Genomic DNA, 27,164 nt, shown 5'->3' on the forward strand with positions numbered 1-27,164 from the left:
ATGAAGTTTTTCCTGGTGTTTCTGGCTCCGGGAATTTTCTACCTCCTCTATCTGTGGATAATTATCCTTCCTAAGAAACTGATCAGACGGGAAACTGCAGGAAGTGGTTTAGGACAAGGATTGTGTAGGAGTTGGGGGGAGGAGGGAGAGGATATAGCAGGAGAGGGGGACACATGCCAAGCGGCAGGAGTGACTCCCTTGGCAGGGGGAGGAAGAGAGCCAGCACAGGCTGGGGATTTGAAGCAGAGAGTGGGTGGTTCTGGGGAAGCCAAGTTCCTCAAAGCTCCTCTACTCCTGGTTCCTGCTGGGTAAGAGGGTAAGGTTGACTGGCAGGGTCTGGCTTTTCTGAATCAACAGGGGCTGGGATCCTAATGGGAAAAGTGTGAGGCAGTGTGGCCCAGCGGCCGGAGCACTGTCCAGGTCTGCTGCTCTGCTATCCTTCAGCTGAAATTCCATCACTGTGGGCCAGAGCCTACTATGGCACGTGGATGTGCACCGGGCACCCTTTCCTGGCACAGAGCACTCCTTCCCACCTAGTTCCCTGCGGGCCCAAAGCTTTAGTTGTGGGCCTGACCTCTGCTCTTGTTTGGCCTTAACAGTTGACCAGCAGCTGTCAATGTGCTAAGGCTCTCGGGGAGCCAGGCTCCAGTTAGCGTGAGCGGGTGACTGAACCACAGTAACCACTGATTAGCAGGGAGGAGCAAGTGGGTCTTACATTTGAACCCAGGGGCAAGGCTGCCTGTGCAGTGCCGGATGGTGGGCGTCAAGGACCTGGTGGCTTAAGGTCATCAGACATGTCTTTGGATCCCAGCTTCACTCTCAGGCTGGGTACCTGACTTGTGAGCATCATTTTTCCTGGAGATAAATCTCCCCTGCATGTTTTTTTATTTATTTATTTTTTAACTTTTCTCCCTCTATTTGTTAAATTGAGAAGTAACATACCCAATTAAAGTGATGATCTTAAAGTGTGTACCTCAGTGATTATTTACAAATGTTTACATCCCTGTTAACAACCACCCAGATCCAGATAAAGGACATTTGTGCACCCCCCTAATGTCCCCTCCTGCCCTTCCTCGTCTGTGCCCCCACACACCCCTAAGGTGACCCATATTCTGATTTCTGTCACCAGTTGGTTGCACCTGTTCTTGAACTTCACAAAGCTGGAATCAGACAACAGGTGCTCTGTCCTGTCTGGCTTTTGATCAGCGTCTCCACGAGGTTCCTCTTTGTTGCCGCATGTACCAGAGGTGTGTTCTTTCTGTTGCTGTGCGGCGTTGCCTGGTGTGAATGTGCCACAGTTGGGCCATTCTTGTGTTGCCAGGCATTTGGGTTGGTTCCCTTTTTTGACAATTACAAACAAAGCTGCTCTGAACATTCTTAGACTTCATGGGGTTTTTGTGAAAATTAAATTATAGTAAAGTGTTTAATGCTGAGTTTTGACTTAGAGTAGGTGCTCAAAAAATTTCCCCCAGATTTTTTGTTTGTTTGTTTGTTTGTAAAAGGAAGAAAAGTCAAACACTACATAAGTATATATAAAAAAAACACAGGTCATATCCCTTTCATGCCCCTGCTCCTCAGGCTAATCACTCTTCACAGTTCATCGTGTCTGCCTGCACTTTTCCCTGTAGTTGTATGAAAATTTTTTTCATAAACCTTTATTTTAATAATAATGCTGTTTATGCTCTTGCAGCTTTTTTCATTAAATCAGTTTTTTTATTTTTATTTTTTATTTTTGTTAATCCTCACCTGAAGATATTTTTCCATTGATTTTTTTATTTTATTTTATTAGAGAGAGAGTGGAAGGAAGGGAGGGAGTGGGGGGGAGAGAGAGAGAGCAACATCACTGTGAAAGAAGCCCAGACCAGGCCCCGACCCTGTGGTCCACTGGCCGGCACTCTAACCACTGAGCTACACTGCCTAGGGCTAAATCTAAGCGTTCCCTTATCTGCACCAAAGGAGCAGCTTCGAGAGGGACAGGCTGGAATGAGCTCCTGAGCCTGTCCCTCGGGGCCTTTCACGCTGGCCTGGCAGGGCCAATCTTGGGCTTTCCTTTCTGTGGAATCCAGAGCCCTGGGTGGAAGTCCTGGCTCTGTTACGCCCTGTCTGGGTGTGTTCTTGGGCTTAAATGCCCTGAGCTTTGGTTTTCTCATCTTTAACAAAAGAGAACCCATACCCACCTCAGAGGGATACCCATGAGGTTTCAATGAGTATCTCAAAGCAGAATGCAAAGTGATGCATGTATGCTGGTTATTATGTAAAATCATGGGCTGCCAGAGCTAGAGGAAGCCTCTAACCCAGCTCATTGTCTTACACACCAGGAAACCATGAGCCAGGGAAGGCCACAGAGCCAGCAAGTGTTGGAGCCAGAACCAAACCGAAGGGGGCATCAGTATTGCAGCTTCCCAGGCTCCCTTATCTCCACTGGTTCCCAGTCTCCCTGGGCCAGAGCTTGGCTCTCACTGCAGGGACTCCCCACTGCAGCCCTCAGAAAATTTCCCAGCCCTGTCTCTTCCTGCCCTCCCACCCCCCCCCTTCCCTGGCAGAGGCCACAGAGATAACTAGAACGTCCAGGCAGTGCCCACCATCCTCTGGTCCAAGAGGATGAAGAAGCAGAAAGATGGGCAGAGGATTGGGGGCTTGGATGGGGCGGGAAATGCTTCCGGCCTAGGCCATAGCACCTTCCCTGTCCTAACTGTACTCCTAAACCTGGGCCTCTGTCCATCTCCCAGCCTACAGAGCCCATTCCCTCTCCCTGAGAAGCCAGACCAGCACTCCTGCTCCCTGCCCTCGTGGGCAGACGATGGCGTGGATCTGAGTATACTCTTAGACTTCTTTTAGCTCAAGGTTCAGATCTCCTTAGCCTTTGCCCTCACAGCTTCTGTAAGAGGATAGAGAGGCGTTCCTCAGCCTGGTGAGATTATGGCCTAGGCTGAGGTCAAGAATCCGGAAACCAAACCCTGATCGCCATGGGCTGAGGCCTGTGTCTCACTCGGGAAGAATTTGGCATGATAAGGTTTGCACTGTACCAGCCCAGGTGGGCTCCATTCTCCCCTGTGTTTAGCCACCGCACACACACACAGTGCCAGGTACACGGTGGTGGAAATGGCTCCCCTGTTCTGGCTCCCACCTCTCTTGGAGCCAAAGCTCAGTTACGATAATGCCCGTGGCAGTGATATCAGGGGGCCGGGCAGGGCCAGCCTGGGAGTGCCCTGTTGGTCCAGGCTAGGGTTTGGGGAATGGCTCTGAGCCCAGGTATCCGATTTCAGGGCGAGGTTGTGGAGTGACACGTGTTCCAGTGGCTGTGAATGGTGATGCCACAGAAGTTATCGCACAAGAAAGTGGTGGGATTGAAAGACCTCGAATCATGAAGCCAGAGTGAAAGAGCCATTTGAGCTTCCCTGGCCCTCTTTCCTCATGTGGGTGCGCAAACCCAAGGCCCAGGGTGAGGGCAGTGTGGCGAGGCAGTCAGGAACATGTTCCTTCCACTCTGCGGACAGCAGCCTGCTCCTTTGAACATTCGGGGACCATTCTAGTCAGGTCCATCCTTTGGAGAACTGAGAAAATAGTTATCCAGAGCACTTGGGATCTTGCTCCCTGGCATATGTCACCAGTTTGGCTCATATAAACTCTTATAAAAATAAAAAATAAAAAGATAGAGAAAACAGCTATCTAGCTCCTTTGCTCTGTGGCTCCGATGGTTGAGAAATGCCCTGGAGGATGAACACCTCTCAGCTGCAAGTCAGCTTCCGGGGCTTGAGTCCTGCGTGGCCTTGCCACTACCTGCCAGGTGGCATTGGGCAAGTGCCCGGGTCTCTCTGAGCCTCAGGTTCCTCATCTGTGATGTGGGTATGATAGTGCCTTTCACTGGGTAGTTGTGAGGCCTAAGGAGCCCTCAACGAGTGCTCCCATCATCAACATCCTTGTCTCCCGAGGAGGCTGAGCGACTGAGCTGGTTAGAACCAGGGCTCCAGCCTGAGGCCCAGGCCCTTCTGTGTCCTGCCGTGCATGGCTGCCTCCCCAGTACCTCCTCCTGCTTCACGCTTCCCTGCCTCTGTGCCATGTGCAAGGCCCTGCCCAGGTGGAAGCAGGTACTGATGGAGGCTTTCTTTACTCCTTCCTGGTTGTGGGGCAGGGACTATTATGGGGTGGGCGGCAGGCAAGCCATACTCGGTCACATACTCGGCCAGGTTCTCACAGAGCACATCTGAGCCAGACGCTGGGATCTGTGCCCTGAGGATGAGAGCAGCAGCAGGAGGCAGTTACGGCCGTTCCCATCGAGCAGCCTGGTGTGAGGGCAGAGCTTGGCCTCCAGGGTCAGGCATTCCTGGGACCAAGGACCAGTTTTGTGGCTTACTGGTTGTGTGGCATTTGGGCAAGTTCTTTAAGCTCCGAGCCTCAATTTCTCCTCTGGAAAATGGAAATAGTGCCAGTCTCATGGCATTGCTGAGCTAGTGAGAAAGCACAGGGCTTGGTGATAATCCTCCCTCCCCATGCTGGTGTGTGTGTGGCTGGAGGGCTGTACTGTGTCCCCCAAGGCAGTGACACAGGTGATAAGCAGGGGCCTTGCAGGTGTTCTCGAAAGAGTTCCGTTCCTTCTCACCAGGGTGCCAGATAGCTCCTGGTCCTCCTGCTGCAGCACACACAGTACCAGGGCGGATGGGTCTGCCAGGAGTCAGGAAACCAGAGGTTTAGGGTGAGTGGGTGGCTCACCCTGAGGCCACATAGCAAGCGAGTGACAGTCTTAAGTGAACCGGGTTCCTGTTCCCAGCATAGCAGACAGGGCTCAAAGCTGGAGGAAGCACGGTGGGACTGTGGCTCTGGAGTCAGAAGGACCAACTGTAGGGCCTTGGTTAAGCCCCTTCACCTCTCTCTGCCTCAGTTTCCTCAGCTGCACCATGAGGATGGTGATACCTACATCAGAGAACTTCTAGAGAATCATGTAGTTACGGTCTGTGACGCATCACCATGAAGTACTCAATAAAAGGCAGTTTACACAAAGGTGGGAGTAGATGTCGGTGGCTGTGTTCCAGGCGAGGACCAGCTTTGGAATGAGTCCTGGCGGTGAATCCCAGCTGTGTGACCTTGACCAAGTTCCTGCCCTCTCTGGGCTTCATTCTTTGCATATGTGAAATGGAAAGATGGGATTGGAATGGTCTTTTTTAAAAATTTTTATAAGAGTTTATTTGAGCCAAACTGATGGCATCTGCTGGGGAGCAAGATCTCAAATGTCCCCCAGCGTGGTCTTGGAAGGCCCTGCCTCCTTTCACTTCCAGTGGCTTCTTGGCACTCCTCTGCCCAGGCGAGGCCTGACTGCCCACACCGGGACCAAGGCCTGCAGCCGACCGTGTCCTCACCTTTTCTCTGCAGTGTCCTCAAAAGGGCAGCGTTCTCTGAGCATGCTCAGCTCTCCCATCTACTCAGTGCACCTTCTGGCTCCTAGAGGCCTGAGGCGACAAATTGTCCCCAGTGGGCAGGGAGAGGAGGCCGGGAGAAGCTGTTCCCCTCCTTCATGACGCTCAGCCAGCTAGGCTGTTTTTAGGTGACGTGTGGGGGAGACTTTCAGGGCACCCCCTGGACATGGATGCCTCGGACACTTGCCTAGGGGGAACCTCTGGCCTCCCCACCCTGCCAGTGAGCCTCAGGCACCTGCTGCCCAGGCCTCGGGGAACCCGCGTTTGCCTGGCCCAGCTACTTCTACAGCTCTTGTGACTGGTACGCAGGTCCTCTGGAAGGAAGTTTTACAGCTTTTACAGGGACAAGAAGGCAATTCAGTGGGGCTTCAGAGGGCTTCTGCCTCCTCTCAGCCTCCCCATAGCCTCCCTCAGCACCTCTGGACACTCCTGTCAGCAAGGCTGAGTCTAGAACCAATGATGACAGGACAGAGCACCAAGCTCTGCTTCAGGGGGGCCGCCTAAGAGTGGGGCCTCAGTCTCCTGCCTCTGGCCGCTTCCCTGGCAACTTTACGGGCTCTGTCTGGGCCTGGGGGTCGGGGTGCAGGGATGGAACTGTGCCCTTTGCCGTGCACTTTCTTTGGCAGCCCTTTGCTCCAAACATGTAATCTCATCAAATCTTCAGGTGAGAGTTCTTTAAGATAGAAATGATTATGAACTCACTTTTCAGGTAAAGAAAGGAGACTCAGGGCGCGTACCTGCCAACGAGACATGGCTAGCAGATGGCAGAGCCAGGCTCTCCTAACCACAGGGCTCCCTGCCTCCCCTGCCGAGTCGCTGAGTTTGAGTTGAAACTTTGGACAGATCCCTTAGCCAACACTCCTGCTTGTTTTTCCACATTTTCCACTCCCAGCCGTCTCACTCAGGATCTCCCAGCCTGCATGTGGGACCACCTCCCCTGGACCAGCCCTCACGGTAGCCCAGGCCCAGTCCCTCTGCCTCAGCCCCCAGGGTGCTGGCTGCCCAGCCTCCAAGAGAAGGTGCCTTTGGTACAAGCTGCCACCTGACTGGTGGGCCCTCTTCTCACTGGGGCCTGGCTGTGGGGCTGGGCTGAGGCTCCAGAGTGAGCCAGGCAGTGAGGGAAACTGGCTCCAGCAGAGGGCCCAGCCTCTATAGTCATGATTTTCCTGCTGTGCTCTTGTGGAACCCAACTTAGGTGTCCTTGGTCCCCATTGTGTCTTTCAACGCAGAGCTGTCACATTGATCACTGCAGCTCTCTTGGTGTTTTGTTTTGTTTTTTTGGAGTGGTGTGTGTGCGCGCACGCGTGTGTGTGTGTGTGTGTGTGTGTGTGTGTGTTTGCCTCCGTTTCTTTTTTTTTTTTTTAATCTTTATTGTTCAGATTATTACAGTTCCTCTTTTTCCCCCCCATAGCTCCCCTCCACCCGGTTCCCACCCCACCCTCCGCCCTCACCCCCCCCCCCACTGTCCTCATCCATAGGTGCACGATTTTTGTCCAGTCTCTTCCCCCCCAAGAATAGTCAGTCCACTCCCTTTCTATGCCCCTGATTCTATTATAATCACCAGTTTATTCTGTTCATCAGATTATTTATTCACTTGATTTTTAGATTCACTTGTTGATAGATGTGTATTTGTTGTTCATAATTTGTATCTTTACCTTCTTCTTCTTCTTCCTCTTCTTAAAGGATACCTTTCAGCATTTCATATAACACTGGTTTGGTGGTGATGAACTCCTTTAGCTTTTCCTTTTCTGTGAAGCTCTTTATCTGACCTTCAGTTCTGAATGATAGCTTTGCTGGATAAAGTAATCTTGGTTGTAGGTTCTTGGCATTCATCACTTTGAATATTTCTTGCCACTCCCTTCTGGCCTACAAAGTTTCTGTTGAGAAATCAGCTGACAGTCGTATGGGTATTCCCTTGTAGGTAACTGAGTTTCTTTCTCTTGCTGCTTTTAAGCGTCTCTCTTTGTCTTTTGCTCTTGGCATTTTAATTATGATGTGTCTTGGTGTGGTCCTCTTTGGATTCCTTTTGTTTGGGGTTCTCTGTGCTTCCTGGACTTGTAAGTCTATTTCTTTCACCAAGTAGGGGAATTTTTCTGTCATTATTTCTTCAAATAGGTTTTCAATATCTTGCTCTTTCTCTTCTTCTGGCACCCCTTAATTCGGATGTTGGTACACTTGAAGCTGTCCCAGAGGCTCCTTACACTATCTTTGTATTTTTGGATTCTTTTTTCATTTTGCTTTTCCAGTTGGGTGTTTTTTGCTTCTTCGTATTTCAAATCTTTGACTTGATTCTTGCGATCCTCTAGTCTGCTGTTGGAACTCTTCATAATATCCTTTATTTCAGACAGTGTATGCTTAATTTCTAGTTGGTCCTTTTTCATAACCTCAAGGGTCTCACTAGATTTCTTGAGCGTCTCACTACATTTATCGGCGGTCTCACCAGACTTTTTGAGGGTCTTACTAAATTTATTGGTGGTTTCTAGAAAGTTCTTGAAAAATCTTAAAAGCGTGGTTTTGAACTCTATATCCAGTCATTTGCTTTCCTCCATTTCTGTCATTTGTGACCTATTTCTTTGTCTCTGCATTTTTTATGCTTCCCTGTGTTGGTAGAGTGGCTTTTTGTGCTAGGTGTTCTATAGGGCCCAGTGGCTCAGCCTCCCCAGTTAGCTGAGGTGGACACTCTTGGTGCACCCCTTTGTGGGCTTTGTGCACAGTCTTGTTGTAGTTAAGCCTTGATTGTTGTAGGTAACACTGGGAGGGATTGACCTCCAGGCCACTTGGCTGTGAGAGTCAGCTGTGTCTACGGTGGAGAACTTCTGTGCTGAAGATACCCTTATGAGGCAAGACTTGCTTCAGTGGGGCTTTGGTGCTCACTGAGTCTGCCCCCTGAGTGTGTCCCTTATGGATCTGAGGAGTTGTAATTGGATGGTCCCACTCTGACCACTGGGTACACTGGCTTTTGGATCTAAGGGGGTGCTAATTTAGCCTCCAACAGGAGCTACGAGGATATCTGCAGATTCCCCTTCTTGTTTGGGGCTTGGAGATGCCCAAATGAGGCCCAACTGTGAAGCAATGCAAGCTGCTGTGGGGCCTTGGGCCTTCTCTTGGAAGTTCTGGGTCTGTCTGGCCCAGCTGCAGTTTGTTAGGTAATTTTCAGATTGCAAAGGGCCAGGGCATTCATATGCAAAAGCCTCTGCCACAGCTTGGGCGGGGCAGGGTCTCAGGGAATCAACAGGGCAGAGCAAACAGCTATGTCTGATCCTCAGTCCTGCCCTAAGGGGCCCCACGTCTTAGTGTCCCAGTAATCACTGCAAGCACCTCTGAGAGAAAGCGGCCCTCGAGTTCCGAGTTCTGCCTGCTGTCAGACAGTCCAGTTTCTCCCTGTATGAGTCTGGGTCCCCAGAGACTCACCCAGAACTGGAGTTCAGAGCAGTCGGGGGCTTGTGACTCCCTCCAGATTCAAAAAGACAGCCGCGTCCTCAGTTGCCAGCCCTTGCCGCATGCGCCTCCATACCTCTGCACTTTACTTCTGCACCGCACCTCCTCTGAGTCTCAGTGTGCTTTTCTCTTTCCTTCTAGTTGTAGAACTTCCACACAGCCAGCCTTCCTGTGGTTCTGGATGATGTCCGTTTTGTCTTTTAGTTGTATTTTTGAATTTGTTGTGGGAGGCAGCAATTTCCGGTGTTTACCTATGCCGCTATCTTGGTTTCTTCTGCCTCCATTTCTTTATCTTTCTCACAGCTACCCTGGACCATGAGCATTGCTTATCCTCATGCTAGAGAAGAAGGAAGTGAGGCTCAGGGCAGTATCATGATTTGCCAGAGATCACAGAGAAGTTCAGGTTAAGAACTGGGATAGAAGCCAGCTCCCATGGCAGCAGACCAGGCCTCTCTACACTGCCCTTTCTGCCTTGTGGGAACTTGCTGTGCAGGAAGACTATTCTGGGCCCAGACGCTGTGCTTGTTGGCCTAGATGGAGATGGTGGATGTTACAGAGCCCAGCTTTATCCAATAGCAGAGGTCAGATTTCAGAGCTGGAGAGGCTCTCCACACACTTCAAGGATGGGGAAACTGAGGCCAGAGAAAGGCAAGGACTTGTTCAAAGCACCTAGTGAGTTAGTGGCAGGGTCTAGGCTGGAACTCAAGTCTCCTGATCCCCAGCCTGGGCTAGGCTCAGGCCCTTCCCCTCTCCGAAAGTAGCTTTCTGGTCTCTTGAGGCATATTTGGAGGTGGGGTGGGGGAGGGCTCACCCATCGTGCTGGAATATTCAAGAGGCAGCTGCCCCTGGAGCCTAGACATAATAGCACGCCGTGGACAGCTCTGCCCCACCCCAGGGTGCTCAGCGTGGGAGTGGGGCCTGTATCTTCTCCTTTGACTTCCTCCCTGAGGTGCTTGCAGGCAGGACTTTCACGTGATCCCAGGTCAGAGCCCTTTGGTGGCTCTGCCTGGCTCACCAGGTTGCCTCAGACATCCCTCTTAAGGATACGTAAGGCCTTTTATAATCTGGCCTAGGTGAGCACTGGGCTGGGAGTCAGTGGTCACAGATTTGAGCCCTGGTTCTGGGCTACCCTGTGACCTTGGGTGAATGTTTGGACCTCTCCTTTTCCTCATCTGTTACTTGCCGTTCAGCATTTTAGTGAGAACCAGAGGAATGGCTGCTTTATGACCACCTAAGTAGTTATTTCCTTTCCAGCCTTCATTGCCATTTGCTCCCAATAGAAATCCTCCATTACCCTGCCCTGGCCAAGTGGCTCAGTTGGTTAGAGAATCGTCCCGATATGCCAAGGTTGTGGGTTCAATCCCAGTCAGGGTACATATAAGAAACAATCAGTGAATGCATAAGTAAGTGGAGCAACAAATCAGTGTTTCTTTCTCTCTCTCTCTCTCTCTCTCTCTCTCTCTCTCTCTCTCTCTCTCCCCCCCCCCCACCTCTTTCCTTCTCACCCTTCCTCTCTCTCAAATCAATAAATAAAGAGTTCATGAGAAGAAATGATGAATTCATTAGAAAGAAAGAAAGAAAGAAAGAAAGAAAGAAAGAAAGAAAGAAAGAAATCCTCACCTCCTTCCCGCTGCCCTTCCTTTCCACATACTGCTGCTTTCCCCGAAGACATCCCCAGTGCCTCCAGTCCCTCCCTAACTCCAGCCCTTCCTTTGGGTTCAGGCTAGTTCAGCTAGCATTTAGTGCCAAACACTGGAGATGAGGAGATCAGACAGGAATTCTGCCCTTGAGTCAAGCAGGCTCAGAGAACAAGTCTTGATCCTCGCCATGTGCCATGCTCTGTGCTAAGTACTGGAGAGTTGAGAAGATGGATAAAACTGGGCCCCTGCCCTTAAGGAGTGGTGTGGCAGGGAAGGCAACCAACCAAGCACATGGTGTGAGCAGACTCAGTGGAGGGCCATGTGCCCTAGGCTCTGCCGGGCTGAATGTGACCAGTTCCTGCCCTGGGGGTGGGGGTAATTGGGGAAAGCTGCCGGAGGAGCTGGCATGGCTCTCCCTTAGCCCACCCTGACAAGGTCAGGGTCTGCTCCATGCTCTCATCTCACGTGATCCTCACAACAACCTTGTGAGGTCCTTGAGGATGATCATCCATTGAGCAGAGATACTGGTTGTGAGCCTCCTGTGTGCCAGGCACAGTTCTAGGTGCTGGGGTTCACAGTGGTTGTGATGGTCTGCCCTCTCGGAGCTTGTGTTCTGAGGAAGGGGAACCATCAGTGAGCACATGCTGCCTGTCAGGAAGTGGTAAGTGCTCTAAGAGGATACCGCAGGGGAAGCCAGTAGAGAGGCTTGGAGAAGACTTCCCTGAGGAGGTGGCGTTTGAGCAAGAACCTGAAAGGAATGAGGAGAATCTGCCGTCCACCCTTGTAGTGCAGAGTTTCAGGCAGAGGGAACAGAAACTGCAAAGGTCGTAGGTTAGGATTGTATTTGTGCTCCAGGAAAGGCAGGGCGGCCAGTAGAGGTAGAGGGAGGGAGTGGAGCCAGCAGGTTTGCCACTGGATTGGACGTGGGGAATGAGAGAAAGAAGTCAGAATGATTCCAGGGTTTGGGGCCTGAGCAGCTGAGCGATGCTGGGGAGATAGAGACCATTGTAGGATGCACAGGTTTGGAGGTGGGGAAATGCGAGTTCTGCTCCTGTGACCTTGCCACTCTGCAGGTCCACCCCATGCCACACCCAGACACACCTCTCCAGGAAGCTCTCTGCTTTCTTGGGCCTACTCCAAGTTCTGTTGTCTGAGAGTCATTTTCTCTTATCGATGAGAGGTGCGGGACACCCCTTCTTCATCACCACCCAGACACTGAAGCACCTAATAGACTCCATAGCAGTACAGGGTCCCCATACCTCCCTGGGCAGCTGTTCTCTCTTCCCGCCCAGCAGCCCTGCCTGAGGTTGGCTCTCCCTTTGCAGCTCCCTTCCTCCTCTGTAGCAGCTGAAAATGGGACACCTGACTCGCTTTCTGCAGAGCTGTTGTCCTGGAAATGGTAGAATTTCTCTTTGTGTTGCTTTCCTATTGCAACCTCTCTATATAATGGATTTAATTCACTGTTAGGCTGCTAAGCTAAGTGACTTTCACCTGGAAGGGACACTAAAAACAACAGGTACTTGATATACTCAATTTTACAGAATTTGCATTTTGCAAATTCTACCCTACCCCCACCAAAAGGAGAGAAAAGTTAAATCCAGCTTTCCCATGGCTCTAAAATTTCTGAAATGGAACCTTTCTTATCAAGCCTCTTATTTGTTCCCCTACCCCAGGCGTGTGGCAGACTGGTGCTTAGAGCTCCTGCTACTGTCTGCAAGGAGTCACGGACAGGGCCAGGGAGGGGCTGGGCAGGGGTAGGGAGAGCCTGAGCTGGGGAGCCCCACACCTGGGCCCCAGGAAAGGAAGGCTATGGAGGCTTGAAACCAGACTAATCCCAGGTTCTTCTCCAGCTCAGGCATTCTGTGCATCCACCCTCTCCACTTTGCATGGTCAAGTTTGTGGAGCCAAGAAGGGCCTTCTTTAAAGGGATGTGATTTAGGTTTTTCTGCTGCCAGGGGTACCACAGGGTCAGGTGAAAGTGCAAGCTGAGGCCCTCTGGTTTCATTGCCAGCCACAGAGGCAAGGCCTGCCTGGGCTCTTTTTTTTTTTTTTTTTTCCCCCAATATATTTTTATTGATTTCAGAGAGGAAGGGAGAGGGAGAGAGAGCTAGAAACATCAATGATGAGAGGAATCACTGACTGGCTCCCTCCTGCACACCCCCTACTGGGGATCGAGCCTGCAACCCGGGTATGCGCCTCTGACTGGGATCGAACCTGGGACCCTTCAATCCACAGGTCGACTTTTTATCCACTGAGACAAATCAGCTAGGGCCTGGCTGGAAGATCTCAGTGTAAGAAACCTGCCTTCACCGGAATGCCATGTGGAGGGACTGACTGTTCAATACATTATGGCAGTGAGGTCGCTCCACGGGGGCTGGGGGAATGCAGGGTGGGTCATCCTGGGTCTGAAATACTGCTCTGTAGCCCCGGCTCCTTGGAGCAATAAGTGGGCATCCCTCTGACGTTCTCTTTACTTACCTTAAGTTGGGGATATAGGATTGTTGAGAAAATAAAATGAGATGCTGCAGTAAAGTGCTCTGCCTTATAGAAGTTATAGCACAGTAGGTAGAATGTACCATTTATACAAACTTTTAAAGCTATAGAGTAGAACATTTTGGAATTTTGTATCCCACTCTATTAACACTGTAGATTTGGGGGTTGAGAAGAGCTTGTTCAGTAGGTGCAGGGAAGGGAGAATCACTGGGAGGTTTTCTCCTTCTACTTCATACTGTTGGAAAAGAGTTGTCAGTGAACATTGGTTCCATTTAAAATCATCAAAGCATCCCTGGTTGGGTAGCTCAGTCGGTTAGAGTGTCGTTCCAATACACCAAAGTTGCAGGTTTGATCCCTGATCAGGGCACATATGAGACTCAAATAATCCTATCTAATAAGGAGGGAATATGCTAATTGACCCTCACGCCATTGCTAAAGATGGCGGTGCCCACAGCCAATAAGGAGGGAATATGCTAATTGACCCTCACACCATTGCTAAAGATGGCAGTGCCCACAGCCAATAAGGAGGGAATATGCTAATTGACTGGCATGCCCTCAAAGATGGCGGCGCCCAGTCCCCTCAGCCCTGCTGGGGTGGCAGGCGTGCGGCAGGACCAGGCCTGCCCCCAGGCGGGCCCAGCCGCTCCGCGCACCTGCCTCCAGAGTCCCTCAGCCCCCCAGCCCCTTAGGGCTGGCCCAAGGTGCAGGCAAGCCTCGGATGGCAGCTGCCCAGCCACCCAGGGCCACCCAAGGCTCAGGTAACCAGGCCGGCCGAGGCTTGCGTTGCCGGCAGTGGCAGCAGCGGAGGTTTGATGGGGCATCGCCTTCCCCTGATCGCCGGGTCACCTCTCGCCCCTGAGGTTTCCCAGACTGTGAGAGGGGCCAGGCTGGGCTGATGGATCCCCCCTCCAGTGCATGAATTTTCATGCACCGGGCCTCTAGTAAATGCATAAATAAGTGGAAAATGTTTCTTCTCTCCTTTCTAATAAAAAAAATTTTTTAATCAATAAATAAAAAAGTAAAATAACCACCAAAGCAGCATATTACCATTTTGAAAAAATCAAAATCAACCAGTGTGGATCCCTTCAGCAACTGCCAGGGACCCAAAACAAGACAGGAGAAGAGTCATTGGAGCCTGAGGTCTTGCCCCACCCCTCTTAGCTGCAACTCCTGCTGGCTGCCTGGATACCTCTCCCTCTGCGGACCTGTTGTTGCCTGCTGGGCTCTGTATCTTGTCAACACATAGGGACTGTTTACGGATAGTCTGAGTCCCTGGCCCTGGCTTCCTCTCCTGTGTGAGTCATTCTCCACCTCCCTGCACGGGGACTCTCAATCCAGTTGCCTTTCCTGTGGGGGTGGGGAGAATCCGCTGGAGTGAAATTCATTCCACAGATGTTTATGGAGAGCTTAGGTGATTGGGGAGGAGGGCTGAGGACAGGGTGGATGCCAAGAGGTGCTGCTCAGGTGGGGTGAGGTGGGGTGAGGAGAAATAGTGTCACTTGCCCACGGTCACCCAGCTAGTCAGGCTGCACCCTGCGTGGGACCCAGGGCAGGACGACTGCCGCGTGTCTTCGTCTCTGTTGATCTGGTGTGAACCTGCTGAAGCAGCAGCTGAGCCTGGCTTCTCTTTCTCTGTGGTCCTCATGGCTGATGTTGATGGTGGGAGGAATCAACATTGAGAAGAATCAGAGCCCCTGTACCCCAAAGAACACTGCAGCCCCAGAGGAGACCGGAGCTGAGTGCAGATCAGGCAGGCAGGGGCTGAGCAGTCCGATCATTCCCATCCCCTGCCTTAGAAGTTTAGTAGAGAAGACGGATCCCTTCTGGCTTGGTTAACTTGGGGGCTTCCTGGAGGAGGAAGGCTTAAAAGATAGGATTTCCTGGGGAGTTTTGCTAGGCCACCAGAGTAGAAGGGAAGAGTAGTGAGACTTCCCTGGAGAAGAGCTCATGGAAATAAATACCACATCTGGCCCTCTGGGAACCATTTTGGGCCTCTGTAGTCTTGGGCGTCCATGTTCCTCTTAGAAACTAAATTAGAATAAAACCAGGGAAAATGTGGTGGGTGGCTAAGAACACAGACTCTTCCTGGGTTTGAATCAGTTACCAGCTACATGATTTTAAGCAAGTTGTTTAACCTTTCTGTGCCTTAGTCTCTTCATCTAGAAAATGTAGGGGCAGCTCTGGCCGGTGTGGCTCCGTTGGTCTGGAGTCATCCCGTGCACAGAAAGGTTGGCAGTTCGGTTCCTGGTCTGAGCGCATGCCCACGTGTGGGCTCGATCTCTGGTAGGGGCCGAGCAGGAGGCAGCCCATCAATGTTTTGCTTTCACATTGATGTTTTCTTCTCTCGCTTGCTCTCTCTAAAAATCAATTTTAAAAATATTTTTTTAAAAAGTAAGGTATGGCAATTGTGACTTCCCAGAGCGGTGGTGAGGTGCAGATGAGTTAAAGAATGTCAGAGCTCACTGCTGCGAACTGTAGAGTTCCAGGCTTTCTCTGGGAGGTATTACCTTCCATTACTGTAGTTGAGACTGGTTGCTGGGGCAGTTGAAGAGGGAGTTAAAGAAATGGAATTGTTGTGCAACTAGAAATCCTTTGGGACCTGGCCGAGTTGCAGCCCCAGAGTCGTCAGGCTGGAAACTAGGGCGGCAGAACCCCTTGTGTGCCCCTCAGTCCCTGGTGATCCAGCACTGGTGGGCCAAGGAGGCCCCTCTTCCCAGCACTCCGCGCTGACTGCCCAGGCCTGGGGAGAGATACAGAAAGGGGGATCAGGAGTGTCCGGTCACCCTGGCAGCCAGGGGTGACACGGAGCTGCCTCGCCTGCCTGTTTCTGCAACAGCCTCAGCAGAGGGGGACAGTCTGGGGAGAAATAAACAAAACGTTCTCATGGTGAAGAGCAGAGAAGCTACGGAGGGAGGTTTGGTCAAGTGTCTGTTCAGTGTGTGTGTGTCTGTGCGCGCGCGCGCGCGCGCGTGTGTGTGTGCGTGTGTGTAAGAGAGTGAGTGTGGGTGAGTGTGTGAGAGGTTGTGAGACTGTGTAATAGAGGGAGAGTATGTGTATAAGAGAGAGCAAGAGTGGGGGTGAGTGCATGTGCATGTAAGAGTGTGTCAGAGTGAGAGTGTGGGTGTGTGAAAAAGACATGGTGAGACTGTGTGAGAGCATGTGTGTAGTTGAGAGAGAGAGCTATGGGTGAATGTGTGTAAGAAAGAGCAAGAGTGTGTGTGAGTGTGTGTTCCCTCAGTGTCCCCAGTTGCCCTATGCCACCTGTACTGGACAGAATAAGAACCCCCCCCCCCCAAAAAAAAAGAACGAAAAGAAACATCTCTTCCCTCACCCAGTCTCTCCACCTGAAAGGAGCCCAGTGCCGAACTGTGTCAGCAGGTTTGCCTGTGGCTCGGAAAGGCTGAATTCTACGCTCGGGTCCTTGCTCTGGCAGCACCGGGCACCCTCTGCAGAAAAGCCGAGTGGTGTGAGATCACTGGACTTGGAGCTCCATGGGCTCTCATGGTGCAATCGTTCACATGACCATTAACACCTTTTCGAGTCTCGGTTTCCCTACCCACGTAATAGAGGATCTGTATGTTTCCCACAGTCTGTTCCAGCTCTCACAGCTCAGATTTGATTCTAACTGACACTGCCCTGCCCCTGATTCCATGCTGGTGACATCACAACAGCCACAAGTGTGTGCTATCTCACCTGGTGCCAGCAAGTTTCCTGCACTCTGAGGAGACACTTCAGGCCTGCAGGATAGGGACCACTGGTGGAGTCAGGGCCTGGAGAGAGGACCAGCCAAACCTGAGCTTGGTACCTAATGACAGAATCCACCGCCTTGCCCCTGGGAAATTTTAATGCTTTCCCGTGGGCAAGGAGCCATGCATGGATCCCAGACCTTTCTCCTCAGCCTGGGTTTGGCCCTCCCCTTCCCTTGCCTGTCAGGTCCCAGACTTCCTCCTGAGGGGCAGGGCCTCCTAAGGGGCAGGGCCAACACAGGAAGCCCTGGGGGAGCACCTGGCTCCAGCCCCAGGAACTCTGGGAGCTGCCTTACTTGGAAGGAGGTGCACTGTGTCTGAGTCAGGAGGCCCGAGCCCTAGTCCCGGGTGGCCCGGTCATGTCCTGCCTCCTGAGCTCCAGGTTTTCTCTCCTAGGAATGCCACTGTCTCTTCACCTGTCAGGGAGACCTGGTGGTGCAAAGGTCCCGAGGTTGAGGAAAGCATGGTGATCCCCACGAGCTCCTCACAAAGGTTCTGACCCTGCACCACCTGGGTGTCCCGATAGGGTGCACAACTCCGGCCTCGCTCAGAGAGCGCACACGCACTTGAGTAAAGGATCAATGAGCTCTCTCTGCTACAAGTTTGAGATGCTTGAAGCTAGAGTAGAACTCTTCCCTTAGACTCCGGGGAAGCCGCCGACTCTTGCTGAGCCCCAGCTTTCTCTTCTGCAAAATGGGGACAATGCCTATCCCACAGGGCTGCTGTGAACATGAAAGCCATGCTATGTGCCAGGCTCCCAGCACAGAACCTGGCTGTGGTGCACCTTTAGGAGTAAGGAACATTCGTCATGTTACTGCTCTTGGCTTGTTTCACCTGCCCCCTGCCCCTCCCCAGGGGCTGTGGCCCCTCTCTGGGTCTCCAGTGCACTGTCTGGCACTTCTTAGAGCCAGGAAAGTTTTGTGGGCCTTTTAAAGATCTGACCTGCTAGGTAGAAGTGGAAGCTATCAGCCACCTACCCCGTGCTGTCTCTTTAAAGTCTGCCTTCTCCTAAGGCAGCCAGCCATTGGTGCTTACTTCTAGGGCAGGTGGGGGTGGGTGCTGACAAGGTCTGCTGGCTACAGCTAGAGCTGGACTCCTGGCTCCTGCCTGCAGGAGGAGCTCAGCTCCCCTAAGCCTCCCTGCCATCCCATCTTCTCTGGGAGTGTGGTGCCATTGTCCTGTTTCCACCACTTTTGCATGAGTTGTCTGGCCTTGCTGGGTGCCAGGGAGAGAGGAAGCTGAGTGACAACTGTGGATTGAAGATGATGAGAGACATCAGAGAAGGATGGACGGGAGTGGTCAGGGAATGCTTCCTGGAGGAGGCAGGCAGAAGCTTATAGTGTCAGCCGCACATTGTGGGGGTAGAGGTACAGAAACTGTTCTGAAGAGACAAGCTGGAATCTGCAGGAAAAAGAGGACATGGCTTATTTGAGGGAATTACAAAGAATTTGGCGAGGCTGAACCGTAGTAATTTACAGTAGGGAGCATGGGACATGAGGAAGGCCAAACGATGGAGGCAGTGCTGAGTGTCTGGACTTTAACTTGTATAGCAAGAGACTTAGAATCAATAAGGCCTCACCCTCCCAGTACCGACCAGCTGAACACTGAGTGTTTACTGGTGGACACCGCAAAGACTGGAGGACTTTTTAGCAAAAGAGGTGACTTTTCCTCAGGTCTGTTTTGAAGTCAGGACACGATGGCTTTGGGGTCCTCTCCTGGCCTAGAATGGAGATGTGTTCTTTTCCCCCCAACATGTTTTGAATGTTTCCTGGGTGCTTCGCGCTGTGACAGGTTCTGGGCCTAGAGAGTATTTGGAGTGTGAGTCTTGACCTGTAGCTATTCTGACACTTCCCAGATCAGTACCTGAGAGTAGGAGGGGCTTTGGACATGGGAGGGATGTTTCTCCTCCTTCCCACGGACCACAGCGGTAATGAGACAGAGACCTGGCCAGGCAGGCTATTGGGAATCACATGAGTAATGGTCCAGCCTTGTGCAATTTTTTTTTTAAACATTTTTCTTTTGTTTTTTGTAAGGCAAGATTTTTTTTTTCTTAATATATTTTATGATAGTTAGAAACATTGATGATAGAGAAACGTCAGTCAGCTGCCTCCTGCACACCCCCTACTGGGGATGTGCCTGCAACCAAGGTACATGCCCTTGACTGGAATCGAACCTGGGACCCTTGAGCCCACAGGCCGACACTCTATCCACTGAGCCAAACTGGTTAGGGCTCTTATGTGCATTTTCAAGTCAGTAGATACTTGTTGAGCGTCTACTGTGTCCCCAGCCCTGGGAATCTATACTAATAAAAGGGTAATATGCTAATTAGAACGGACATCTTCCGGACATCCTTCCAGACGTCCTTCTGGACAAAGCCACAGTGGCTGCCCCAGACTCAGGCAGGCCGCAGATGGCGGTTGCCACTGAGAAGGCCTGAGGCTCAGGCAACGAGGGCCGGGCTGAAGCTCAGGCAGCTGTGGCGGCCTGCAGCGGCAGCAGCAGAGGCGTGATGGGGGCATCGCTTTCCCCTAATTGGCTGGTTGCCTCCTGCAGAGGGAGGCCAGACTGTGGCTTAGGCTCCTCCCCACAGGAGCGGGCCTAAGCCATCAGTAGGACATCCCCTGAAGGCTCCCAGACTGTGAGAGGGGGCAGGCCGGGCTGAGAGACCCCCCACACACAGTGCACGAATTTTCATGCACCAGGCCTCTAGTATAAGTATAAATAGATATGGAATCTGCCTGCTCAGAGCTTACAGGGAGGAAAGCAAGACTTTTTACCTTGAGCAAAGTGCCAAACCATCTTAACCAAGCTGACGCTGGGGTTATGGTACCCAACATGCAGCTAGATGCCCAGGCCTTCTTTCACCTCCCCACCCCAAAACAAACCAAAAACCCAGAGGAAACTTGGGGCCAAACCTGGCATTGAGAGAAGCTGTCTCAGAAGGGGCCATTTGCTACCTCCCAGCTCTGGGTTTAGAGCCCCGGGTGGACCACTGCAGAGTGGCCTGCTGCTGCTGGCTGACCAGGACCTGGCTGGGGGAGATCGTTCGTGTGTCTCAGGCTGAGGGGCATGTTCAGGCCTTGATAGGGAGAGAAAATTGGACAGGTTGACTTACAGAACTGCAGAGTTTAATGGGAGCTGGGGAGTCTGTCCCTGGAGTTTGTCCTGACTCTGCTACTCATTTGCTGTTGTGACCTTGGGCAAGCCCTTTCCCCTTTTTGAGCCTCAGTGTCCCCTCTTTAAAGTAGGTGGGGTTGGACTCGGAACAGGGCGGCAAGTAGGCTTTTGTCTCACATGCAAAACGGATGGGTTGCTGTTGGCTTCTTAAGCAGCTATCTGGGCTCGGCAGGAAAGCATGCACGTCTGGGATTGGAGGTCGCTGCATGCATTCTGCAGGGCACGATCCTCACGCTCCATCCTGCGCCGATGCGCTTTGATTCTTCTGTGCTTCCCTCTCTCTCCTGTGTCACTTCTCCACCAACCCGTGGTCTGCCTTCAGCTTAAAGCCTTCATGATGGGGACTCACTGTCTTCCCTCAGACAGAATTGTCAGATTGTTATGCCTGGTCTTGAGCCTGCCTCCCTGAACTTGTGCCCGGATGATGGATGGCTTGGGTTCAGGCCTAGGTAATGCCTTTGTACTTGAGCCTCAGTGATGGATATATAATTTCTGCCTTCTGGAGGCATACAGAGCCACGGCTTTCTGCTATTTTATGACAGTGACAGAGATAGCATCTGTATATCCTTTGAAAAAAGCACTTTAAAAACATTGTCACTTAGCTTATACAGCAACCCTGTGAACCCTGTGTTATTATCACCTCCATTTTACAGCGAGGAAGTTGAGATTAGAGAGTTAACAGAACGGCCCCTGAGATCAGGCCTGTACCCCTCTGGCCAGCTTCCTTCCTCCTCCCCAGCCTGTCCCCAACCTTCTGTTCCGGCTCCCCACAAGCCACAGCCTCCCGTTCTCTCGCCCTCCTCAGGTTTCCATGTGATTCCCACAATCTCGAACATCGTCCCGGAGAGCTGCCTACTGATCGTGGTGGGGCTGCTGGTAGGGGGCCTGATCAAGGGTGTGGGTGAGACACCCCCCATCCTACAGTCGAACATCTTCTTCCTCTTCCTGCTGCCACCCATCATCCTGGACGCAGGCTACTTCCTGCCGCTGCGGCAGTTCACAGAGAACCTGGGCACCATCCTGATCTTCGCCGTGGTGGGCACGCTGTGGAACGCCTTCTTCCTGGGCGGCCTCATGTACGCCGTGTGCCTGGTGGGTGGCGAGCAGATCAACAACATCGGCCTCCTGGAGAACCTGCTCTTTGGCAGCATCATCTCGGCCGTGGACCCCGTGGCCGTGCTGGCTGTCTTTGAGGAAATTCACATCAACGAGCTGCTACATATCCTCGTCTTTGGGGAGTCCCTGCTCAATGACGCCGTCACTGTGGTGAGGGGTTGGGGAGCACACCCATGTCCACACAGGGCACAGACCCCAATCCAAGTCCAGAGTGACCCACATCCACCTGCTAAGAATCGTAATAAAACAGCAAATGTCCATTCCTGCTCGCTGCGGGCCAGGCATCACGCTGAGCATGAGACATGGGTGATTTCACTTAACCCTCATGGCACCCTTAGGAGGTGCTTAATAGTCTCACTTTACAGAGGAGGACTCAGGCCCAGGGAAGTTCAGTAACTTGCTACCATGTGAGAGAACCAAGGTTAGAAGCCAAGTCCGTCTGACTCCAGGGCCTGAGCTCTTGGCCTTACCAGGTCGTATGCGCCAGCCCTGACTTGGATTGTGATATGATCTTGATTAAATTGCTTATCCTCTTCCTACCTCAGTTTAACCTTTATGGACCAGTCTGGGAGGGGTGTTTTGGCTTTCGTGTTGATAATTATGCCTTAAGTTAAGAGTTTCATATGTGCAGAGTTCTAGGGCAGCTGTTGTGGAAAGGGACCTTGCTCCCAGAACCCCCAAAAGTGATTAAGTAAAATGGGTTGGCCACTTGCTCACTGTGTGACGTTAAGCAAGTGACTGTACCTCTCTGGGCATCACCTGGACATCTGCAGTGTGGCAGAGGAGTTAGTGCTTCCCTCCCAGTGTCTAGTGAGAACGGACAGCCCCGACGCAGGGTCTGCACACAGCAGCTCTGTATGCTTGCACGTACCTTCCTCCCAGCCAGTTTCCTCAGGAAACAGATACGTGTATGTGCAACTCACATCGTGTTGTGAAAACATCCCCCCTGCCAGATGGACCCCTCAGTAGCTGCGCACACAGGAAAACACAAGGGCACGTGTGCACCCCTGCATGCTTGCACATGCACCCCCTCTCCTCCACCTCCAGCCCCTCAGGAAGCTGCACCTCAAAGAAGAGGCAGACAGTGGTGGTCGGCTGCTGACAGCCTTGGCTTCCTCTCCTTCCCCCGCCCCCTCCTCGGCTCCCCATGAGGCTGGCAGAGCAGCAGCCTGGCGTGAGCAGGCAGGCCGTGGTCCTGGCCTCTTTTAGCAAGCCCTCTCGCCCGGAGTCACCACATGAGCCTGTTTCTCCATCTGCAACAGGGGTTGCAGGGTTCTTACAGGAGTCCCACTCACGAATGTCTGAAACCACTGGGTGCCAAACATGAAGTCCTCCCATTGGGTCTGGGTGTTGGGTTGGCACTACCAGGGAGCAAGTGGGGCGTGGTTGTGTCAGGTAGACACCTCAGTCTGGCCACCTCGGGCCCATGCCACGCCTCACCACAGCAGTGGCAGTGGTGATAGTAACCGCTGGTGTTCATTGAGCACTTCTGTCTGAATATGCATTGCCTCATCCAATCTGCACAGAAACATGAGGTGGGCGCTGTTGTTATGCCCATTAAAAAATATTTTTTTAAAATTTTTTTTTTCAGAGAGGGAGCGAGAGATAGCAATATCAACGATGAGAGAGAATCATTGATCGGCTGCTTCATGCATGCCCCACACTAGGGATCAAGCCCGCAACCTGGGCAGGTGCCCAGACTGGGAATCGAACCTTCACCTCCTAGTTCATAGGTCAGTGCTCAGCCACTGAGCCACGCCGGCTGGGCTCTGCCCATTTTTTTACTGAGGAAACTTAGACACTGAGAGGTTACCTAACTCATCCAAGGTCACGTTCTCTGATAAGGGATGTGGCCGAGGTTCAAATCTACAGTCTGAGTCCAGAGCCTAGGCGCTTACCACTATGCTCCACCGCCTCCCTAGTCCCAGTGGCAGTGATGCCAGGCCGGAAAGGAGGACCTTGTCCTCTCCGCCCACCCCATTGGCCCCGGCAGTATACCCTGAGGACCATGAAGAGCTCCGGGCTGGGAGGGAGGTTAGGTAGCCCGGGGCTGAGAACGTACCTGCCGTCTGCTGCTGACCTGCCCAGACTCCCGGCTTGGGCCCTTTCTGGAGCTCTGGGTGTGACGTGAGTGCCTCAATTCCCAGACAGTAAACCTGAAGGCTGCCTCTGAGCTGCTCGGTCTCAGAGCAAGTCCCCACCCCCTCCCTGCCTCCAGGTGCTGCCCAGGTACTAGGAGCTTTGGAGGGTCTCCTCTCGGGGATCCTTGCAGCCCCCTTGTCTGAAAACTTCCTAGCTGGTCTCCTAGCACCTGTCTAGGAACAGGTCAGAGAGCCAGCACCTGAGAGGGGGCAGAACCTCAAAGCTGAACCTGCTAGGGAACTAGTTCTGGGCCCGGTTCTGCTGCCCCCGGGCTCGGGCCGCTCTGAGCCCCCGTTAGCGAGGGGGCAGGCACCCGTGGCCCGCTTGCCTCGTAGGGCTGTTGTGCGCCAAGCAGGGTGACCACCGTCAAAGGGCTCCCCAGTGCCTGAAGTGCCACTTGGACATCTGACCGAAGTCTTACAGCGACTGTTTATTTCCCAGTCCAGGAGGTGGGGCTGCCTTAGAGAACCTCTCATTCACAGCATCTGAACGTGGCTGTTCATCACAACCACCTGCGGAGCTTGTTGAGTAGAGATTTCTGTCCGCCCCCCACCCCTCACCCCACCCCCGGCAGAGAGTCCCCGGCCAGGGTACGGCCTGGCCATATGTATGTTCAGAAAGTGTCAGAGATTAAGAAATCCTGTTGTAGTTCATTGTCTGAACCCTCCCTGCTTTATGCTGAAGGAGGGTCCTGATCTGCCCAAATCACACAGTGAGAGGCCCACAGAGCAGTGCCAGGCGCAGCTAACACTGTCACTGGTGCGGATCTGGGCATTCTGCCTTTATTAACTAGTTTAGCCCTCACAGCAGCCCTGTGAGGTTGGTCCTATTACCCCACTTTGTGGAGAGGAAAACGAGCACAGGGAGACTGAACAGTCTGCCTCGTGACTCCTCTAGGGAGCAGCAGAGCCCGAGCCCAGCCCAGAGGTGGGCTTCAGGGCCCCCCTCATAACCACCTGGGCACTGCAGGGCCCAAGCAAGGTCCTCTGAGCACCTGTTGGCACGAGGGTTTCTCTGTTACCATGTGGCCTCTTCTTGTGGCCATGGTCATGGAGGGGATGGGGTCACACTGGTCCGACCCCAGGGAGCCTTGGGGCAGGACCCCGCCCTCCTGCCGACCAGCCTCTTACCTTCTGCAGGTCCTGTATCACCTCTTTGAGGAGTTTGCCAACTATGACCGCGTGGGCATCGTGGACATCGTCCTCGGCTTCCTGAGCTTCTTCGTGGTGTCCCTGGGCGGGGTCTTTGTGGGCGTGGTCTACGGGGTCATCGCGGCCTTCACCTCCCGATTCACTGCCCACATTCGTGTCATCGAGCCGCTCTTCGTCTTCCTCTACAGCTACATGGCCTACCTGTCAGCTGAGATCTTCCACCTGTCGGGCATCATGGCGTGAGTCTGGGCGTGGCACGGGGAGGCCCCCCACTTGGATTCCCTGGGCCCGTAGGGTCACAGGGGAGCTCCCCAGGGCTCAGCCTCCAACTCCAGGGAGGAGATGGAGCGCCAGGCTCCAGGCCCTGGAACCACCCCTGGAAGCACTGACTTTAAAGTTCTGGGAAGTCCAGCCTTGCTGCTTTTTTCCCTTATTTGTCTCAAAGGAAGCCCTTGGTTGTAGCCGTTCCCCTCAGCAGCCCCAGCCAGGAGGCTCAAGGCTGCAATTGAAGGGAGGAGTCCTGGAGGTCCTGAGGCCTCAGCTGGGTCTTGAAGTCAGACAGGGAGATGCAGAGGTGTTCCCAGGAGGGGAGGACTTTGGAAGTGCAGAGGTGGAGCTGGACTGCGGGATTCGGGGTGAGAGGGAGAAAGCTGGGCCCGTGGGCCCAGGTGTGGGAGTAAACCCCAACCACGGACAGGTGTCAGCGATGCCTGTTAGGCAGGCAGAGAGGCACCGTGGCATCGGGACAAGGCACAGGCTTTGGAGCTGGTCAGACCTTAGTTTGTGTCCTAGCTCTGTCCCTCACCCGCCGTGTGACAGTGGGCAGGCGACTTAGTTTCCCTCATCTTATAAAGTACAAGAATATGCGGGGCTACAAGGATTGAGAGCAGGCGTGGAAAGCCCATAAGAGGAGCTCAGTCAACAGACCGCTGTCAGCCTCCGGCAGCGGAGGGCCTCTGGGAGGGTGCAGCTCGGCTCCGAGCCCTGAACCCTGCTTTTCCCCACCCCCAGACTCATTGCCTCGGGAGTGGTGATGCGCCCCTACGTGGAGGCCAACATCTCCCACAAGTCCCACACAACCATCAAGTATTTTCTGAAGATGTGGAGCAGTGTCAGTGAGACCCTCATCTTCATCTTCCTCGGCGTCTCCACCGTGGCCGGCTCCCACCACTGGAACTGGACCTTTGTCATCAGCACCCTGCTCTTCTGCCTCATCGCCCGAGTGCTGGGTGAGGTCCCCGGGCCGGAGCCAGGGGAGGTGTGTGTGTGTGTGTGTGCACGTGTGCGGGCGTGTGTGTTAGTGTGTGTATGTGTGTGTGTGTGTATGTGTGTTAGTGTGTGTGAGTGCGTGCATGTGTTGTGTGTGTGCATGTGTGTATGTGTTTTAGTGCATGCATGTGTGTTAGTGTGTGCGTGTGTATGTGCGCGCGTTTGTGCATGTGTATGTGTGTTTGTGCGTGTGTGTGCATGTGTATGTGTGTTAGTGCGCGTGTGTTTGTGCGTGTGTGTGTGCGCACGTGTGTATGTGTGTTAGTGTGTGCATGTGTGTGTGCGTGTGTAGGGGCCAGGGTTGGTGCTTGGCTGTTCCCAGCACAGCCGGACAGCAGGGCTTCCCCAGTCCTCCTCTCCGCAGGGCTGAGGCTGTGCCCGGCCCTCGGGGAACAAGTCTGATCTCTGGGGAGACGGTCAGGGTGTGTCGGAGTGGAGGGGCCCCAGGGACCCCGCGGTTCTGGGCCCCTTGGATCTGAGGAAGGAACTGAGGCGCACACCGCCGGGTCCGCGAGTGTCCCCGTGCCGTCCAGGGCGCCGGTGACTTCAGCTCCTGCAAAGCTGCGCTGCCACTGGGGCTGCACACGGGCCAGGCCTCGGCCCTCGGGCGCTCACACTTTCCAGACGCACCTCCCTCGGCACCTGCTGCTTCCTCGCCCTGCACCTCGCTGACTCCGCTCCGCGGTTAGGCCCGTGGTCCTGAGCCTGACGGGCGTCAGGGTTCCCTGGTGCACTGTTTAAAACCCCTAGTCTGCTGCTTCGTCCTCCACAGATTCTGAGGGTTGAGGTTGGACCCAGACTCTGCATTGTGTAATTTTTTTATTATGGAAAATCTCAAACCAGAGAAAAGTAGACCCCGTATACCCATCATATTTATTTAATAGGTTTCACCCTGTTTCATCTCTTTCCCATCCTCCTCCCAACCTTTGGCCACTGGAGGCCTCTGATGTCTCTACAATACATCCAGGTTGGGGGGCCCTTTAAGAATCCACCCAGCTCTTGGATTGAAGGAGTCAGAGCACCCTGGTCCGAGGGGCCCAGGAAATGAGTGAACTGGGTGGGGCTTACCAGTGGAGGCTTCCTGCAGACAGGAAGCCAGGAGGGGCTGGAGACAGCTGACCCCTCTTCTTCCTCCCCCGGCAGGTGTGCTGGGCCTGACCTGGTTCATCAACAAGTTCCGCATCGTGAAGCTGACGCCCAAGGACCAGTTCATCATCGCCTACGGCGGCCTGCGAGGGGCCATCGCCTTCTCCCTGGGCTACCTGCTGGACAAGAAGCACTTCCCCATGTGCGACCTGTTCCTCACTGCCATCATCACCGTCATCTTCTTCACCGTGTTTGTGCAGGTGCTGGACAGGGTGGAGCAGCCCTGCCCAGGGACCCGACTCTGCCAGTGGAAAGAGGAAGCATGTGACCCAAGAGGGGGCCACGGGTTCTAGTCCCAGCTCCACCAATAACTTGCTTCACAACCTTGGGCAAGCCACTCCTCCTTTCTGGGCTTCAGTTTCCTCAGTTGTTAAGGGGAAATTGTGATGCGTCATTGTGAAGTGACCAATCGGAGTATAAAGGAGTGAGCATGAT

The 27,164-nt window shown here is 53.2% G+C and overlaps 1 protein-coding gene across 1 annotated transcript in view; it reads left to right on the plus strand.

The window, feature by feature from the left end:
• Positions 1-27,164, plus strand: part of SLC9A1 (solute carrier family 9 member A1) — a 50,563-nt gene that overhangs the window by 16,284 nt on the left and 7,115 nt on the right. The window contains exons 2-5 of the mRNA XM_081085296.1: positions 20,711-21,171; positions 24,303-24,553; positions 25,326-25,543; positions 26,727-26,929. Coding sequence (XP_080941422.1) covers positions 20,711-21,171; positions 24,303-24,553; positions 25,326-25,543; positions 26,727-26,929 — 1,133 coding nt within the window. The remainder of the gene's footprint in view (positions 1-20,710; positions 21,172-24,302; positions 24,554-25,325; positions 25,544-26,726; positions 26,930-27,164) is intronic.

This window comes from Myotis nattereri (genome assembly GCF_964212035.1).
Source record: "Myotis nattereri genome assembly, chromosome: 3".
Taxonomy (NCBI): domain Eukaryota; kingdom Metazoa; phylum Chordata; class Mammalia; order Chiroptera; family Vespertilionidae; genus Myotis; species Myotis nattereri.